This window comes from Salmo salar, chromosome ssa11, assembly GCF_905237065.1.
Source record: "Salmo salar chromosome ssa11, Ssal_v3.1, whole genome shotgun sequence".
In the NCBI taxonomy this organism is placed as follows: domain Eukaryota; kingdom Metazoa; phylum Chordata; class Actinopteri; order Salmoniformes; family Salmonidae; genus Salmo; species Salmo salar.
In genome coordinates, this window is record NC_059452.1 from 6,461,724 (window position 1) to 6,482,256 (window position 20,533).

At 41.2% G+C, this 20,533-nt stretch overlaps 1 protein-coding gene across 1 annotated transcript in view; it reads right to left on the reverse strand.

Annotated features, from left to right (window-relative positions):
• LOC106561908 (SH3 and multiple ankyrin repeat domains protein 2) overlaps window positions 1-20,533 on the reverse strand; it is a 271,718-nt gene that overhangs the window by 24,981 nt on the left and 226,204 nt on the right. The window contains 2 exon segments of the mRNA XM_045688948.1: window positions 8,194-8,274; window positions 8,489-8,624. Of these exon segments, the coding sequence (XP_045544904.1) occupies window positions 8,194-8,274; window positions 8,489-8,624 (217 nt within the window).

A 20,533-nucleotide genomic window follows, 5' to 3' on the forward strand; every position in this document is an offset into this window, starting at 1 on the left:
AGTCAATTCCGGAAGTGCACTGATATTGCGAATTGGAATTTCGTTTACTTTTTGAATAGTCACAGTCGGTATTCACGTAATAATAAGGAATTCCCCTCGACCACAGCCACAAATTTGGGAAAACCAAAATTCTTTCCTATTGACCCCCATTGTAAAAGAGGCAACTTCGTTGTTGATTTTTTGTTATACAGAAATAACAGAACATGTTGAAAAGCTGTTGTTCAATGTACAGTACATGTAGCCAGGTCAAAAATCCCGACCTACGGTTCGCAATGCTCCCACGTAGGGAAATAAAGCCTACGAGAACAGCCCTGTGGCTTCAGTCTATTCGGTGTGGGAGAGCAGGAAATGTGGAGACGTGGTGTCCAAGTAGGCTACGTGTGCGGAAAACATTGAATCACAGGTAAGACATTTAACTTGTTTAGTACAGTCTGTTTGTAACTCCTTTGTAACGCCACCCACTACTTGTAGCTGTATAGTCCGTTTGTTTGTGTTGTTGATCTTGGCTAGCTTAATGATCCGGTTGGTAGCTAGCACTAACTCACTCAAGTGGCTGCTAGCATCGTCATGAAAAGGTGCATGACGGAAGTTTTTCTAACATGCTGACCACACCGCTCTTGTCGCGTGCGCGAGCGTTGCAAAATACATTTACACATACATGTTATTCAATCATTGCACCCACACCGCTCGCGTGCACCAACGAGCGTCTGCATTGCCAAGCGCTAAAATAGAAGTCAGTTCTATTTGTGATGCTGAACGCGACGCAAGTCCTGCATCTCCCATCTCCTCATTGGTTTATAGAAGCATATACCCACGTGCCATCTCCTCATTGGTTATACCCACGTGGGTGATTGAAAGATGAACTGAGGTCGGTGGGTCGGTTGTGGTAATACACCTTATTATGAAAGTTAGATGCGAACCGTCATATAAAGTCCAAAGAAGAAAAAGCCTGGAAGGAGGAGAGATGACTAAAAACGACACGATTGGCCGTTTTATGTGTGGATTAATTGTCGGAGTAGAGGACCTTGTGCATTTCAGGTAAAATAACAACTCAGCGTTTATATCCCAGGACAAATTAGCAAGCAACAGCAAGCTAGCTAAATAGGACAAATTAGCTAGCAACTGCAATCTAGCTAGCTAAATTGCCATAAATGTTTAATGCTTTTAGACCTGTCTCCAAATTAATATAATTGGTTCAGTGTTGGTTTTGATATTTCAACCTGCGTGTCGTGATCGCGTTTGGTGTGGGGGCACAAAATCAATTTGCGCACAACGGCGCACGCGGACGTTTGGGCATGGTGTAAGTAGTGAGAACGCTACAGAGCAGGCAATGTTGAAAAGTAATCTTCAGACATGTTGTACTTTTCTTAAATGTAGTTTTGGAATTAACTAAAACAAGCAGACAACAACAAAATTGGTTTGAAATGGGATAACCTAGGTATCCACAGGTTGTTTTCCCCACAGTCGGACAGGATCGCTACGTTCTATTTAATACCGACTGGGTTTATTGACCGGAATTTGAGTGGAACTGACCCCAACCCTGCTTGGTGTACTGACTTTATCATGCAAATATTACCAGACAATGACATACTGAGTAGGTATCTTTCTCAGGAGGAAAACACATTTGTAAATGAAACAAACCACTTTGTAAATATAATTCAAAAAGATTGTTAATACAGTCAATAAAACCAAGCCATACAAGTCAGTGATTTGTGGGTTAGTGCTCAAGTCATCCATCCAACATACTGTACTTTGTGTGAAACATGCCTACGTAACTTACCACCTTTCTTTTTCCTTAGTGTTGCTTGGGAGGGATAGAGAAAGAGTGCTCTGTATTTGATATGTGTATTTGACCCGGGTCTGATGAAAAGTACACTACATGGCCAAAAAGTATGTGGACACCACTTCAAATGAGTGGATTTGGCTATTTCAGCCAAACCCGTTGCTGACAGGTGTATAAAATCGAGCACACAAACATTTGCAGTAGAATGCCATCTTTCCAACAAGTCAGTTCGTCAAATTTCTGCCTTGCTAGAGCTGCCCCGGTCAACTGTAAGTGCTGTTATTGTGAAGTGGAAATGTCTAGGAGCAACAACAGCTTAGCCACAAAGTGGTAGGCCATACAAGCTCACAGAACGGGACTACTGAATGCTGAAGCGCGTAGCGTGTAAAAATTGACTGTCCTCTGTTGGGGGTTACCCTGGGGGTCGGGTGTGGGGCTACACCAATGCCATGATTACTGTATATATGTGATAACCTTTGTATACTTGCAATGCGCAATGATGGAAAAGTACTGGGTAATGGAGATGTACTGCTTTAGTTCTTAGGCTGAGAACTGCCTGCACCCGCTGAGTCACACAGCCTCAAGGCCGAGATAGTAGTGAGAAACCACAGTCTAGACATGTTTTTCTCATCTTAGATACTTTGTATCTAATCCAATGCAACAATGTTATGGTATGATTGACGGTAGGTTGTCCACACCAACTAGTATAAGGAGGGTTGTCTCGTGTTTCGCCACACAGATCTTTACTATAGACTACTGAGGTATTCTGTATGTGAATCTCTGTCTGCAATTGCATTTCGTTACTCGAGTTTTATACCAAGGTTCCTGTGTCTGTGTCATCTATCTGGAAGACTGATTGTTGAAGGAAACTTACATCACCCCATGCAAAGGACCACCCAACACCTCGCTTGCAACACTCACTACCGAGTTCCAAACTGCCTCTGGATGCAACGTCAGCACAATAACTGTTCGTCGGGCGCTTCATGAAATGGGTTTCCATGGCCGAGCAGCCACACACAAGTCTAAGATCACCATGCGCAATGCCAAGTGTCAGTTGGAGTGGTGTAAAGCCCGCCGCCATTGGACTCTGGAGCAGTGGAACGCGTTTTCTGGAGTGTTGAATCACACTTCACCACCTAGCAGTCCGATGGACAAATCTGGGTTAAGTGGATGCCAGGAGAACGCTACCTACCCAAAAGCATAGTGCAAACTGTAAAGTTTGGTGGAGGAGGAATAATGGTCTGGGGCTGTTTCATGGTTCGGGTTAGGCCCCTTAGTTCCAGTAAAGGGAAATCTTAACGCTACTGCATACAATGACATTGTACACGATTCTGTGCTTCCAACTTTGTGGCAACAGTTTAGGGAAGGCCCTTTCCTGTTTCAGCATGACAATGCCCCTGTGCACAAAGCGAGGTCCATACAGAAATGGTTTGTCAAGATCAGTGTGAAAGAACTTGATTGGCCTGCACAGAGCCCTGACCTCAACACCATCAAACACCTTGGGGATGAATTGGAATGCCGACTGTGAGCCAGGCCTAATCGACCAACACCAGTGCCTGACCTCACTAATGCCCTTGTGGCTGAATGGAAGCAAGTCCCCACAGCAATGTTCCAACATCTAGAGGAAAGCCTTCCCAGAAGGGGGGACCAACTCCATATTAATACCCATGATTTTGGAATGAGATGTTTGACGAGCAGGAGTCCACATACTTTTTGTAAATGTATAAGCATGAAAAGCAAAATACCAAATTTGTAATGAGCAGCCATAGAGATAGAACTTTATGACATTTTCTATCCGATACAGCAAAGAAAAGACGATATTAAAATAGCAATGAACAGCAAAATTAGGAGTAGAATTCATGCATGTGTCAACTGAGATTAGGGACATACTGTACAAGTGACACTTTCAGTTCAGAAAAATCTCCCTCTCTCTCTTCACGTCTCCTCTTCTCTCTATCTCTATTCCCAGCCTCTCCCCTCTCCCTTCATTTATCTTCTCCCTCTATCACAATCTCTCTCTTCCTTTCCTCCCACTGTGGTCGTTCAGCAGTGCTATTGATGTATTAAGTGTTTCTCCTGTTTCCTACCTTGCACACAGTGTTAATTTCATCAACAATAACTATGATGAAAAACACTTGTCAACTACCTATTTTTCCTGACAAAAACTATGACAATAACGAGACAAGAGGCCCTGGAAAAAAACTATAACAAGTTACTTTTCATTTTAGCCAATGAAAATGTGACGAGACCAGAATTCCACGTGAGACTAATGGACATTTCATTTCACATGAATTTCGTTTTTATCTGTTTTGTCCAATCTTAAGCATACATGCATCCATAATATTTCATGCAATCCTCTCATTGACAGAATTGACATCTTTCAGTTGGTCGGTCCGATTGAGCTGATCTGCCTGGCTATCCCAGTCAATCTTTTCAACTGATGAGAAGCCAGGACACTTGACTTGTACAGTGAGGGAAAAAAGTATTTGATCCCCTGCTGATTTTGTATGTTTGCCCACTGACAAAGAAATGATCAGTCTATCATTTTAATGGTAGGTTTATTTGAACAGTGAGAGACAGAATAACAACAAAAAATGCAGAACAACACATGTCAAAAATGTTATAAATTGATTTGCATTTCAATGAGGGAAATAAGTATTTGACCCCCTCTCAATCAGAAAGATTTCTGGCTCCCAGGTATCTTTTATACAGGTAACGAGCTGAGATTAGGAGCACACTCTTAAAGGGAGTGCTCCTAATCTCAGCTTGTTACCTGTATAAAAGACACCTGTCCACAGAAGCAATCAATCGATCAGATTCCAAACTCTCTACCATGGCCAAGACCAAAGAGCTCTCCAAGGATGTCAGGGACAAGATTGTAGACCTACACAAGGCTGGAATGGGCTACAAGACCATCGCCAAGCAGCTTGGTGAGAAGGTGACAACAGTTGGTGCGATTATTCGCAAATGGAAGAAACACAAAAGAACTGTCAATCTCCCTCGGCCTGGGGCTCCATGCAAGATCTCACCTCGTGGAGTTGCTATGATCATGAGAACGGTGAGGAATCAGCCCAGAACTACACGGGAGGATCTTGTCAATGATCTCAAGGCAGCTGGGAGCATAGTCACCAACAAAACAATTGGTAACACACTACGCCGTGAAGGACTGAAATCCTGCAGCGCCCACAAGGTCCCCCTGCTCAAGAAAGCACATATACATGCCCGTCTGAAGTTTGCCAATGAACATCTGAATGATTCAGAGGACAACTGGGTGGTCAGATGAGACCAAAATGGAGCTCTTTGGCATCAACTCAACTCGCCGTGTTTGGAGGAGGAGGAATGCTGCTTATGACCCCAAGAACACCATCCCCACCGTCAAACATGGAGGTGGAAACATTATGCTTTGGGGGTGTTTTTCTGCTAAGGGGACAGGACAACTTCACCGCATCAAAGGGACGATGGACAGGGCCATGTACCGTCAAATCTTGGGTGAGAACCTCCTTCCCTTACCCAGGGCATTGAAAATGGGTCGTGGATGGGTATTCCAGCATGACAATGACCCAAAACACACGGCCAAGGCAACAAAGGAGTGGCTCAAGAAGAAGCACATTAAGGTCCTGGAGTGGCCTAGCCATTCTCGTTTTTCTGGATTTTTTTGTTGTTATTCTGTCTCTCACTGTTCAAATAAACCTACCATTAAAATTATAGACTGATCATTTCTTTGTCAGTGGGCAAACGTACAAAATCAGCAGGGGATCAAATACTTTTTTCCCTCACTGTAACTACCCTCAACTAGAAACAATGTTTACTCTCTCTCTTACTTTCATGTAGGCTATTTTTGCTTTGATCACATCAGAAGCTCTATTTTCCCATGTGCACTGTTATTCATTCATCTGCGCTGCAGCTCTTACGCCACGTTCCCCAAATGCAAGTTGCGTTTTTTTCCTAAGGGAAAAACTAATGCTATATGTTGAATATTAGGAGTACAGTAATACTTCTGTCACTTTTGTAAATCTCAAATTCTCCCCTTTTCAAGGAAACTGCTGTTATTTACCCCCTGGAGAAAAAATCTGAGATGTAAATTGTTTAACCTGCAGCCAAGGCTTTATGGTCTATATCAAGGGGGGGCAAAGTACTGCCTGCCGGGCGCTTCAATCTGGCCCACGAGACATAATATATATATATATATATAAAAAACATACACATATATTACCCCTTTTTTCTCCCCAATTGGTAGTTACAGTCTTGTCCTATCGCTGCAACTCCCGTACGGACTCAGGAGAGGCGAAGGTTGAGAGATGTGCGTCCTCCAAAACACGATCTAGCCAAGCCGCACTGCTTCTTGACAATGCCCACTTAACCCGGAAGCCAACTGCACCAATGTGTCGGAGGAAACACCATACACCTGGCGACTGTGTCAGTATGCATGTGCCCGGCCAGCCACAGGAGTCGCTAGAGCGCGATGGGACAAGGAAATCTCAGCCTGCCAAACTCTCTCCTAAACCAGACGACGCTGGGCCAATTGTGCACCACCTCATGGGTCTCCCAGTCACGGCCAGCTGTGACACAGCCTGGGATCGAACCTGGGTCTGTAGTGACACCTTAAGCACTTTGATGCAGGCCTTAGATCGCTGCGCCACTCAGCAGGCCCCTGCAAATTGATTTTAACAAACAATTTGCCCCGCCTCCGTTGAATTTCAAAATCCCGATGTGGCCCTCGAGCAAAAGGTTTGCCCACCCCTGGTCTATATGGTTAATTATGAATGGCATTGATTACAATCTGCCACAATATCAATGTTGCCAGCTAAGGTATACAAGTGGATAGTAGATCTAGTTGGACAAGACTATCTGAATGTGCACATGATGGAAGTCAACCCCAGGCTAGGGTGGGGGGTTATAAATGACATCCTGTTTCTTTGTTCTGTGGAGAAAAGCTGAGGACAGGGGAGACTGAACATCTACCATCTACCTCCCAGCAGAACATCTACGATTTGTCCTTTTCAAATAAATCTATTTCTCTCCCCCTGACTTGCTTTGGGATTTGTGTTATAACATCAACTGCTAACAGTACCATCTAAAATTCAGTGAAATATATTTTCCATAACAAAAAATATTGTATTTTCAGCTGTTTGAAGCTGGTGTACAAAGCCGAAAGTAAAAGATGCAAAAACTAAACTTAAAGAACAGGAAGCATAGAAATAGCCAACTTATTACATATCTACTGCTTCTTAGACTTGCTTTCAAAGCGAATGACAGATATTTAAACTCAAATTTCTATATGAATTTGGTCCGGTAACCCAAAGTTACATATTGCAGCTTTAATAGAAAAAAACTACACTGAAATTGTCCCGAATTGAATTAAAACTAACGAAGGATGACATGACTAAAATATGACTGAGAGTAAAACTACATCTTAAAATAGCGACCAAAATGAACACCACAAGTTTCATCCCCATTGACCCTCTCTCTGTTTCTCACTCTCCCTGTCTTTCCTCCCGGTCTTCTCTCTCTCTTCTCTCTCCCTGGTTCCCTCCCATTTTCCCTCTCTGTTTCTCACTTTCTCCCTATTCCTTGTATTTGAGCTCTCTCTTCTCTCTGCCTCTCTCCTCCTCCTCCTCCTCTTCTTTCTGTTTCTCTTTCCACTAGCTGAGTTAGCAGGGTGGTGCTATAGTGTAGCGTGCATCCCTAGCTGCCCACCAGTTCCTCCTCCTCTCACCAGTGTTCTAAAGCAACCCGTCTCAGAAGCGATGACTGTTCCCTCTGTCAGAACACATTAGCATCACACTGCGCTCCCATTCAACACATGGGCCCTCAAATGAGATCTTAGCCCACCACACATACACCCATACACACGCAGATATACGCTCTCACACAGACAGACACACACAACCGTGTCTGTGTTTCTAACTCAAAGACGCTAATGCAACTCTAATGCCATCTTTACAACTAGCCAGATACTCGTTTCCATGGTAGTTAAGCAACAAAAAAAAAGATCTGTGGAGGTATTTTCACAAACGACCGCTCCTCATGCAATGACGCAGCAAATCACTGTGAGAAATCCGTAATGAATAATAGCAAAAATATGACAATCTAAAATAATACATGGTTAACATAATTAACAGCATGTTTTGGTTTGAACCAATGGGCTTGACAATACAGCTTAGCTTCACAGGTTCAAAAGATGAATAAAATGTCAATGAATCAGCATGTTGAATATGTTACATGGGATTGGCACACCAGTATGCTACATACTGTATGTTCAGCACCACTCCTTACCTTTACTGACTTCCACTAATGGCAGATAAATAACAAACCAATAGGGACAGAAGGGAAAGATCGAAAAGAGGGCGTGGTTAAAGAGGCTCGTCTCAGTGACTCCTTTGTGAGAGCCTATCAGATTGCTCCTTTACCTAGTTCTTCCAATTCAGAGGTCATAGACTTGGAGCGCATAGACAGGGCTGTGGTGGGGGCTCTCTTTGGCGGTGGGGGGGCTAAGACAAAGAGAGAGATGGAGAGCGATAAAGAGAGAGAGAGGCAGAGACAGAAAAATTAATTAGGAATTTGGCCTTTATTGGCACATTTCAACACCCAAAATCCATTTAGCGTTTTCACATGAGTATTGGTTGTTGGGGCAGCATTGTGCTGCTACTGAGGTGGTGCGTACCTTTTTCTAGCATAGCATAAAGTGGTGTAGGGCTGTAGTACCTTTTTTGCGTGCGGTGTCCTCAGGGTCCATATTCCTGCTGACCGTTACCACTTTGATGATGAGGCTGTTCCCTGCATGACGGATCATGTTGACCACCTGCCTGTGGCCCACCTTCACCACATTCTCCTGGTTGACCTAACAACACACACAACACACACTCTTACAATACACATATTTATATATCTGTGCTCTAACACACACACACACGCATGCACACACACACACAAACACACAAATACAACAGTATAACACAATACTACACAATTTGGTCCAGTATCCATGGAAACCTAATCCATTCAGACATTCCAGATCAGAATGTGTGTGAGTGAAACCATGGCAACAGTAATCACAGGCACCACGTTCACTTGTAATGCCAGAGCACAGACCCCATGTGATACTAACACACACAGAGAGAGCGATAGAGTGAGAAAAATAGGTATTTAGGGAATTTGATACATTGTATCAGAAAGACAACCAAGTTGTTCCTCACATATATTTTTACAAGAGAAACTGTTGAATTATTCAACATTTTAAGAAATGGGGATCACACAATACTAAAACTGGAATGACCGTCTCAGTAACGGTTGCACAAAAATAACTATGTCAAACCCCCCCAAACATTGGAATGAGCGCCTGCCTCTAACGGGGCTTGGTGTGGGCTGGCTTGTGTAGGGCTGATAAGGGCTAGCCTGTGTTTGGCTATTCTAGGCTAACCCGTGTCAGGCTGGTGTGAGCTTGGTGCGGGATAACCAACATTGGGTTTGGTGTGGGCTAGCCTGTGTTGGGTTTATGTGGGCTAGCCTGTGTTGGACTGGTGTAGGCTAACCCATGTTGGGTTTACATGGGATTGGTGTGGGCTAGCCTGTGTAGGAATTGTTGTGGGCTAGCAGGTGTTGAGTTGGTGTGGGCTTGGTGTGCGCTACTGTGCTTTTTTACCTTGTCAGCTCGGGGATTCGATCCAGCAACCTTTCGGTTACTGGCCCAATGCCTCTTGCAACAGCTGCATAGTGCGGATCCCTGCCTATATAACGTTTGAGGGAGTTCGTCCCTTTTAACTTCCCCATGGTATTGTGCTATATTCTGTTGAAAACAAGTTTAACTTAAGAAGACCACGAATGGGGATTTTATTGCTCAATCTAATTAATGCAGAATTTTCTTTTTTTTGTAGGCCTAATCCACTGACGTCAGTTCAACATCTAGTTTTGATTTACATTTGGTTAAGTTGTCAACTAACGTGAATTCAATGTCAAATCAACCAAATAATTCACCATGTCATTGGAGTTCGGTTAAAAGTTGGGTGAAAAAAAGACTAAATCCCCTTACGTTCATGCCTTTTTGCAAATTCAATCAATTTTCCATGTTGATTCAATATCATCACATTTGAATTTTTTGGTTGGAATGACATGTAAATAATGCTGATTCAACCAGTTTTTGCCCAGTGGGAATGGACACATGCTCTAACTCGCACACCTTTGATAGACTTAACACCTGCAAATTATTGCGATATTATAGTGACACCAACAAAAATGTAAACAATATATAGACCTGTAGCAAATGCATCATACAACATACATTTTTCACATGCAAATACAATAGCACTTTCGGTAGTACTCGGTAGCATGCCATTCCGAGTGCAGCATTTATTTTTCAACTCGAAGCAATGAGTTCAATCAGTCCTTAATGACAACAAATTCATGAACAACAGAATAGGCTAATAAGTCCTCCGTTGTGGGGTTATGCTCAGGTAAAACAATTTGGTTAATCTATATTTCCATGTCCTCTTATTGAATATCAAGGGGTATTATTATTGGAATGACTGAAAATCTAACATACTCTGTTTCTTTATGTAAAGATATAGCCTAATCGTATTATTATCTGTAGTAGAAAACAATGGGTTATGAGATGCCAACATAACCAACCCATAAAGTAAAATGCAACACCATTTATGGCCAGCTATGTAAACTCTAACATTGATTTATCCTGCAACAGATGTACTTCAATTGGTAATATTCATTATTGTCTTCTTCTAATGCCTCTTAAGCAGGTTGACATTTATTGGAGTCTTGCCCTTGCGGCAGAACTGAGCGATTTCCACTAGATGGGCCAGCTGCAAAGTAAAAATGGGCTATATTGTAACAATTAATGAAAACAAAAATGTGTTTTTTTTACTAATTTTTAAGGTTAGCGTTAGGCATTAGGCTTAGGAGTGTGGTTAAGGTTAGGGCTAAGGTTAAAAATGAGATTTTATGACATTGTGGATGTGCCAGCTAGGGACCACTCTGCAGAACTGCCTCCAGAACAAGTTTCATGACGAAAAACGCGAACCTGCGCCTCTTAGGGGGAAGAAGTATAAAAGTAACTGGAAGTAATTTGATTACGTTACTGAGCTTTGGTAATTCAAAAGTTATGTTACTGATTACATTTTTGGACAGGCAACTAGTAACTGTAACGGATTACATTTAGAAACTAACCTACCCAACCCTGGGTACCAGTTTGAGTTTTTCCAACAACATCTTAACTAGCGTTGAACGGCGGGATCCTGGTTACTAGCTATGGTCACTAGCTGGCACATCCACAATGTCATAAAATCTGATTTTAACCTAACCTTAACACTAACTTTAACCACACTTCTAAGCCACTTCATCTCATATGTATATATTGTATTCTATTCTATTCTACTGTATCTTAGTCTATGCCGCTCCGACATTGCTCATCCAAATATTTACATATTCTTAATTCCTTTCCTTTACTTTGGATTTGTGTGTATTGTGTGTATTGTTGTGAAATTGTTAGACATTACTTGTTAGATATTACTGCACTGTTGGAGCTAGAAACACAAGCATTCCGCTACACCCACAATAACATCTGCTAAACACGTGTATGTGACCAATAAAGTCACTCCCTTTTCCCGGGATAACTGTGAGTACTGGTACGTTTATAATAAATTATTGATACAAACAGCATGGTGAGAAATGGAACTGTTAAATTAGGCTATATGTGATGTCTAAATCTGGTTTCTGCATGACGAATCAACGCTCAAGGTGGGGACAGACAGCTCATCTCAGTATGGAGCGTAGTTCACAATGCATGTAGATTTAGAGTATTCATATCATCCGGTAGGCCTACATTTGATGCAGCATAGCATATGCTACAGTAATATAAAGACAGAATGCGTGTCTAATTTCATCATCGCCATCTGGCTTTCGGGGGTCACCTTGTTTTTTAATTGTAAAGATTATACTTTTTTTAATTGTAGCTGCAGAGTTTTAAAACAGCCTATCACTCGAATATCATTGCACTCTCGCAGTCTTTCTCTCTCTCCATCAACTCCATTCAAATTGCATCCAAACTAGATAATCCTGTTCTAGAGTTATATATAGCCCTATCTATAGATGTCCTACCTTACCTCCTTTCAGTTAATACAATCTATGCGGTATTAGCCTTATATTTAGCTAATTGTTGATGGGTTATGCATAATATGCTTCTAATTTATAGCCTCTGTCTCTTGCGCAATACGCAAGCACCTGTGCTCCGCTGGCCTCTCCTTAAAAATTTTTCCTTAGCTCTTGGAGTCCCATGCAGGAAAAGCTAGACTAGAACTGGACAGGATGTTTTTAGCATTTCTTATACTAATAGAGTATTCAAAAAGGGGCGCAATCTCTTTTTTGCTGAATGTTAAATACAGCAGCCAGTAGAACTCACGGGAAGTTTGAAAGAGGAGCAAACGGCGATGGCGGTAGACTATAGCAGTTATTTATTCAGACCCATAACCATTAAATCTTTGTGAAGAGAAGTGAAAGCCTTCTGCATATAATTCTAGTCATATATTATTCAAGAATGTCATTAGAATTAAGAAGATAAGGACAGAACTTACTGGAGGTAGACTAATAACATTAGGGGAAAAATTATGAAAGGTATATACAGTGGTTCTTCCTTTAAAAGTTTTGAGCTTATGCCGTGGCCGTTAGTGATAGATGGTGGCATTCTGTCATTGCACCATACTACCACAAGGGGGAGTTAGAGCGCTGATTTATCTATAGTCTAAACTATGGCACAAATTGACTGTTCGTAAAATTCACAGCTGTGCCATATAGATTGCAAAATAGTTGGGAAGAGATTTTCGATGTACCGATTCCATGGCACATGGTTTATGAATTGACATGCAATTTTCCGTTCCTCTTGAAAGCCCTAATATTAAAAACAGTCAAATGCATTCTCTCCGTCGCCCACACACACTTTAAACATTTGGATAATAAATAATTTAAAGCATATTGAAGATAGAAGCCTCTTAATGAGTTCCGAGAGCCAACGATTATTATTATTATTATTAACCCTACATTAAAATTTTATAAAAGCCCCTTAGATATTCTCACAGACCCGAAATAAATCCTATTCAAAATGAATAATCAGATGTGTGTTGAAAGCTTGATTTGGTTTTACTTACAAAAGTTGAAGTCGGAAGTTTACATGCACCTTAGCCAAATACATTTAAACTCATATTTTCACAATTGCTGACATTTAATCCTAGTAAAGATTCCCAGTCTTAGGTCAGTTAGGATCACCACTTTATTTTAAGAATGTGAAATGTCAGAATAATAGCAGAGATAATGATTTATTTCAGCTTTTATTTCTTTCATCACATTCCCAGTGGGTCAGAAGTTTACATACACTCAAGTATTTGGTAGCACTGCCTTAAATTGTTTAACTTGGGTCAAATGTTTTGGGTAGCTATCCAAAAGCTTCCCACAATAAGTTGGATGAATTCTGGCCCATTCCTCCTGACAGAGCTGGTTTAACTGAGTCAGGGTTGTAGGCCTCCTTGCTCGCACTAGCTTTTTAAGTTCTGCCCACAGATTTTCTATAGGATTGAGGCTTTGGTCTTTGTGATGGCCACTCCAATACCTTGACTTTGTTGTCCTTAAGCCATTTTGCCACAACTTTGGAAGAATGATTTGGGTCATTGTCCATTTGGAAAACCCATTTGCGACCAAGCTTTAACTTCCTGACTGATGTCTTGAGATGTTGCTTCAATATATCCACATAATTTTCTTACCTCATGATGCCATCTATTTTGTGAAGTGCACCAGTCCCTCCTGCAGCAAAGCACCCCCACTACATGATGCTGCCACCCCCGTGCTTCACGGTTGGGATGGTGTTCTCCGGCTTGCAAGCCTGCCCCTTTTTCCTCCAAACATAACGATGGTCATTATGGCCAAACAGTTCTATTATTGTTTCATCAGACCAGAGGACATTTCTCCAAAAAGTATGATCTTTGTCCCCATGTGCCGTTGCAAACCGTAGTCTGGCTTTTTTTATGGCGGTTTTGGAGCAGTGGCTTCTTCCTTGCTGAATGGCCTTTCAGGTTATGTCGATATAGGACTCGTTTTACTGTGGATATAGGTACCTGTTTCATCCAGCATCTTCACAAGGTCCTTTGCTGTTGTTCTGGGATTGATTTGCACTTTTCGCACCAAAGTACGTTCATCTCCAGGAGACAGAACACGTCTCCTTCCTGAGCGGTATGATGGCTGCGTGTTCCCATGGTGTTTATACTTGCCTACTATTGTTTGTACAGATGAACGTGGTGCTTTCAGGAAATTGCTCCCAAGGATGAACCGGTCTTGTGGAGGTCTACAATTTTTTTCTGAGGTCGGCTGATTTATTTTGATTTTCTCATGATGTCAAGCAAAGAGACACTGAGTTTGAAGGTAGGCCTTGAAATACGTCCACAGGTACACCTCCAATTGACTCAAATGATGTCAATTAGCCTTACAGAAGCTTCCAAAGCCATGACATAATTTTCTGGAATTTTCCAAGCTGTTTATAGGCACAGTCAATTTAGTGTACATAAACTTCTGACCCACTGGAATTGTGATACAGTGAATTATAAGTGAAAGAATCTGTCTGTAAACACTTGTTGGGAAAATGATTTGTGTCATGCACAAAGTAGATGTCCTAACCGACTTGCCAAAACTATAGTTTGTTAACAAGACATTTTTGGAGTGGTTGAAAAACAAGTTTTAATGACCCCAACCTAAGTGTATGTAAACTTCCGACTTCAGCTGTATATTACGTATTGGATCACAACAAAATACAACTTTTATATTACCATGTAGTTTACCAATAAATTGGTCTGATGTGGACAAACATACCCGAACGAAAGAAATGATCTCACTCCAATACATTTTTATAGAAAGTTAGCAAAAATAGTTAAGATCTTGCTACCATGGAAAGGAAAATACCTGTCTATTTGTGGAAAAACTCTTTAGTCATGTCACAGTTTACGTATTTGCTTATGGTTTTGCCTACACCTAGAGACCTGTTTAAATTATATGAGCAAAAAAGATTCAATTTTATTTGGAATAGCAAGCCAGACAAAATTAAAAGGGCCTATTTTCTCACCCCATGTTCAAGAACGGCCATTTTCCATTTATTCAGATTACAACCGCTCACTTTCGGTTATTTGAAAACAAAATCATCTCCAAAATATTGCTGATCTATCAGTAGTCTAAACTGTGGCACAAATTGACTATCTGTTCGTAAATGAATGGAGGTGTTTTCAGTCTGATAGTCTTTAAAAAATAAATGTTTTGACTGTTTTGACCAAGTTAATCTGCTCATGTTGTGTGTGTTCAATTATTTGTGACATTGTGGTTACAATGAAGAATGTAAACAAAATAAATTCTATTCATATTGAATAATCAGATCCGTGTTGCACTTTAAACATATTGATAATAAAGCATTTAAATACTGACATTGGTTGATTTTAATACTTCTGACAGCCAAAATTCTAACACCACCTATAACCTTTGGACTTAAACATTCTCAGAGGGCATGGATTATTATAACCTACGGGTGAGGTATCACCCTATGGGTGCAAACAACGTTTCCATTATAGGCTATTAGCAGGACAATAGACTCTTCAACCTTTACAAAAGGATAGCTCGGCTAGGTGTGAAAAAAAATCCCCCCAACTTGCAATGTATTAAGTACTCTAAAGTTTTACATTTCTAAATCTAAACATCATGCAACCGCAAAATGTCGGATAAAGCATACACGTACAGTATTTTTTCATCAATATCTTTATGCTTTCGTTAATGAAATAATGATAAAAATACTATTTTCAAAATGCAGATGTTTATTTCAACTATCAGCAGGACAATAGACTCTGGCCGAGTTTAGGGACTTAAAATATATTGATGGATCCATAACGAATTACTATGGGAATAAATATCACTGAGTGACATAGCATGGGGACTGGTCTTGATAAATCAATCAGATTTTTATTTGGAAATGTTAGGATTATTTTTCTCTTCACTATCACAATATTAAAAACGTTCAAATACATTCATGAACTAAATCGCTTTAGCCGACATGTGGGCCTATTTATATAATGAATATGAATTCGGAGGGCAGAAATGATTAAATATTAAAGTATTAGACCTCTCACTCAAGGCGTCAGTCATACAAAAGTTGGTTCTCTGGTTCTCTAGCAAATTAGTAACAATGTCTCACCCCATGTTTAAGAATGGCCTTTTCCCCTTTATTCAGATTACAACTGCTCACTTTCGGTTATTTGAAAATGAAATAATACAACAAATATTGTGGTTAAACTCAAATATACTAATTGATTAAAAAAACATTATATTTCTATAACAAAAAAGTATAATCTTTGTAAATGATATCATAAATAGGACTGGTGGAGTTATGTCACACATGCAGCTAACACAAGTATATGGAAATGTCTGCTCTACCCAAAACTACAACCAACTAATTGCAGAATTACCGCAAAAATGGAAGACGCAAATGGAAGCGGGACAAAGTAAGGAACATGTCTGTCGGCCCTGGAGGCATTTTGAAAACATTTCAAACACCTGTTTTTCACAAGGGCTATTAGCAGGACAATAGACAAGATGTGGTCCCCAAAACACCTCTCTGACATAGGGTCCAGCATATCTCTTGATGATATCATTGAATGTCTCGCCAGCTTTGATCCATGCCTGGGCCTGCAGCATGCAAAGTTCTTTGTTTGTCAGACGAATCATTGGGTCGAAACTACAGAACCGTACACAACAAGAGAACACACATGGTTAATGTTCTGAAAAAATATATAAATACACTACTGTTGAAAAGTTTGGGGTCACTTAGAAATGTCCTTGTTTTCCATGAAAACATATATGAAATTAGTTGCAAAACGAATAGGAAATATAGTAAAGACGTTGACAAGGTTATAAATAATGATTTTTAATTGAAATAATAATTGTTTCGTCAAAGAATCCTCCATTTGCAGCAATTACAGCCTTGCAGACCTTTGGCATTCTAGTTGTCAATTTGTTGAGGTAATCTGAAGAGATTTCACCCCATGCTTCCACAACCCAAAGATTCCTTGATGCCCTTCCAGACTCCCTCTGCCTACCCAAGGACGTCAGAGGACCAAAATCAGTTAACCACCTAACCGAGGAACTCAATTTAACCTTGCGCAATACCCTAGATGCAGTTGCACCCCTAAAAATTAAAAACATCTGTCATAAGAAACTAGCTCCCTGGTATACAGAAAATACACGAGCTCTGAAGCAAGCTTCCAGAAAATTGGAACGGAAATGGCGCCACACCAAACTGGAAGTCTTCCGACTAGCTTGGAAAGACAGTACCGTGCAGTATCGAAGAGACCTCACTGCTGCTCGATCATCCTATTTTTCCAACTTAATTGAGGAAAATAAGAACAATCCGAAATTTCTTTTTGATACTGTCGCAAAGCTAACTAAAAAGCAGCATTCGCAAATGGAGGATGGCTTTCACTTCAGCAGTAATACATTTATGAACTTCTTTGAGGAAAAGATCATGATCATTAGAAAGCAAATTACGGACTCCTCTTTAAATCTGGGTATTCCTCCAAAGCTCCATTGTCCTGAGTCTGCACAACTCTGCCAGGACCTAGGATCAAGGGAGATACTAAAGTGTTTTAGTACAATATCTCTTGACACAATGATGAAAATAATCATGGCCTCCAAACCCTCAAGCTGCATACTGGACCCTATTCCAACTAAACTACTGAAAGAGCTGCTTCCTGTGCTTGGCCCTCCTATGTTGAACATAATAAACGGCTCTCTATCCACTGGGTGTGTACCAAGCTCACTAAAAGTGGCAGTAATAAAGCCTCTCTTGAAAAAGCCGAATCTTGACCCAGAAATTATAAAAAACTATCGGCCTATATCGAATCTTCCATTCCTCTCAAATGTTTTTGAAAAAGCTGTTGCACAGCAACTCACTGCCTTCCTGAAGACAAACAATGTATACAAAATGCTTCAGTCTGGTTTTAGACCCCATCATAGCACTGAGACTGCATTTGTGAAGGTGGTAAATGACCTTTTAATGACGTCAGACCGAGGCTCTGCATCTGTCCTCGTGCTCCTAGATCTTAGTGCCGCTTTTGATACCATCGATCACCACATTCTTTTGGAGAGATTGGAAACCCAAATTGGTCTACATGGACAAGTTCTGGCCTGGTTTAGATCTTATCTGTCGGAAAGATATCAGTTTGTCTCTGTGAATGGTTTGTCCTCTGACAAATCAATTGTAAATTTCGGTGTTCCTCAAGGTTCCGTTTTAGGACCACTATTGTTTTCACGATATATTTTACCTCTTGGGGATGTCATTCGAAAACATAATGTTACATTTCACTGCTATGCGGACAACACACAGCTGTACATTTCAATGAAACATGGTGAAGCCCCAAAATTGCCCTCGCTAGAAGCCTGTGTTTCAGACATAAAGAAGTGGATGGCTGCAAACGTTCTACTTTTAAACTCAGACAAAACAGAGATGCTTGTTCTAGGTCCCAAGAAACAAAGAGATCTTCTGTTGAATCTGACAATTAATCTGGATGGTTGTACAGTCGTCTCAAATAAAACTGTGAAGGACCTCGGCGTTACTCTGGACCCTGATCTCTCTTTTGAAGAACATATCAAGACTGTTTCAAGGACAGCTTTTTTTCCATCTACGTAACATTGCAAAAATCAGAAACTTTCTGTCCAAAAATGACGCAGAAAAATTAATCCATGCTTTTGTTACTTCTAGGCTGGACTACTGCAATGCTCTACTTTCCGGCTACCCGGATAAAGCACTAAATAAACTTCAGTTAGTGCTAAATACGGCTGCTAGAATCCTGACTAGAACCAAAAAAATGTATCATATTACTCCAGTGCTAGCCTCCCTACACTGGCTTCCTGTTAAGGCAAGGGCTGATTTCAAGGTTTTACTGCTAACCTACAAAGCATTACATGGGCTTGCTCCTACCTATCTTTCCGATTTGGTCCTGCCGTACATACCTACACGTACGCTACGGTCACAAGTCGCAGGCCTCCTAATTGTCCCTAGAATTTCTAAGCAAACGGCTGGAGGTAGGGCTTTCTCCTATAGAGCTCCATTTTTATGGAATGGTCTGCCTACCCATGTGAGAGACGCAGACTCAGTCTCAACCTTTAAGTCTTTACTGAAGACTTATCTCTTCAGTAGGTCCTATGATTAAGTATAGTCTGGCCCAGGAGTGTGAAGGTGAACGGAAAGGCTGGAGCAACGAACCGCCCTTGCTGTCTCTGTATTGCCGGTTCCCCTCTCTCCACTGGGATTCTCTGCCTCTAACCCTATTACAGGGGCTGAGTCACTGGCGTACTGGTGTTCTTCCATGCCGACCATGGGAGGGGTGCGTCACTTGAGTGGGCTGAGTCACTGACGTGGTCTTCCTGTCTGGGTTGGCGCCCCCACTTGGGTTGTGCCGTGGCGGAGATCTTTGTGGGCTATACTCGGCCTTGTCTTAGGACGGTAAGTTGGTGTTTGGAGACATCCCTCTAGTGGTGTGGGGGCTGTGCTTTGGCAAAGTGGGTGGGGTTATATCCTGCCTGTTTGGCCCTGTCCGGGGGTTTCATCGGATGGGGCCACAGTGTCTCCTGATCCCTCCTGTCTCAGCCTCCAGTATTTATGCTGCAGTAGTTTATGTGTCGGGGGGCTAGGGTCAGTCTGTTACATCTGGAGTATTTCTCTTGTCTTATCCGGTGTCCTGTGTGAATTTAAATATGCTCTCTCTAATTCTCTCTTTCTCTCTTTCTTTCTTTCTCTCGGAGGACCTGAGCCCTAGGACCATGCCTCAGGACTACCTGGCATGATGACTCCTTGCTGTCCCCAGTGTACCTGGCCGTGCTGCTGCTCCAGTTTCAACTGTTCTGCCTGCGGCTATGGAACCCTGACCTGTTCACCGGACGTGCTTGTTGCACATTCGACAACTACTATGATTATTATTATTTGACCATGCTGGTCATTTATTAACATTTTAACATCTTGACCATGTTCTGTTATAATATCCACCCGGCACAGCCAGAAGAGGACTGGCCACCCCTCATAGCCTGGTTCCTCTCTAGGTTTCTTCCTAGGTTTTTGGCCTTTCTAGGGAGTTTTTCCTAGGGAGTTTTTCCTAGCCACCGTGCTTCTTTCACATGCATTGCTTGCTGTTTGGGGTTTTAGGCTGGGTTTCTGTACAGCACTTTGAGATATCAGCTGATGTACGAAGGGCTATATAAATAAATTTGATTTGATTTTGATTTTCAGGAGAAAGTTCTTTGGTTCTGGCCATTTTGAGCCTGTAATCGAACCCACAAATGCTGATGCTCCAGATACTCAACTAGTCTAAAGAAGGCCAGTTTTATTGCTTCTTTAATCATCACTACAGTTTTCAGCTGTGCTAAAATAATTGCAAAAGGTTTTTCTAATGATCAATTAGCCTTTTAAAATAATAAACTTAAAGATTAGCTAACAAAACATGCCATTGGAACACAGGAGTGATGGTTGCTGATAATGGGCCTCTGTATGCCTATGTAGATATTCCATACAAAAAAAATCTGCCGTTTCCAGCTACAATAGTCATTTACAACATTAACAATGTCTATACATTATTTCTGATCAATTTGATGTTATTTTAATGGACAAAAAATGTGCTTTTCTTTCAATAACAACGAAACGTCTAAGTGACCCCGAACTTTTAAACGGGAGTG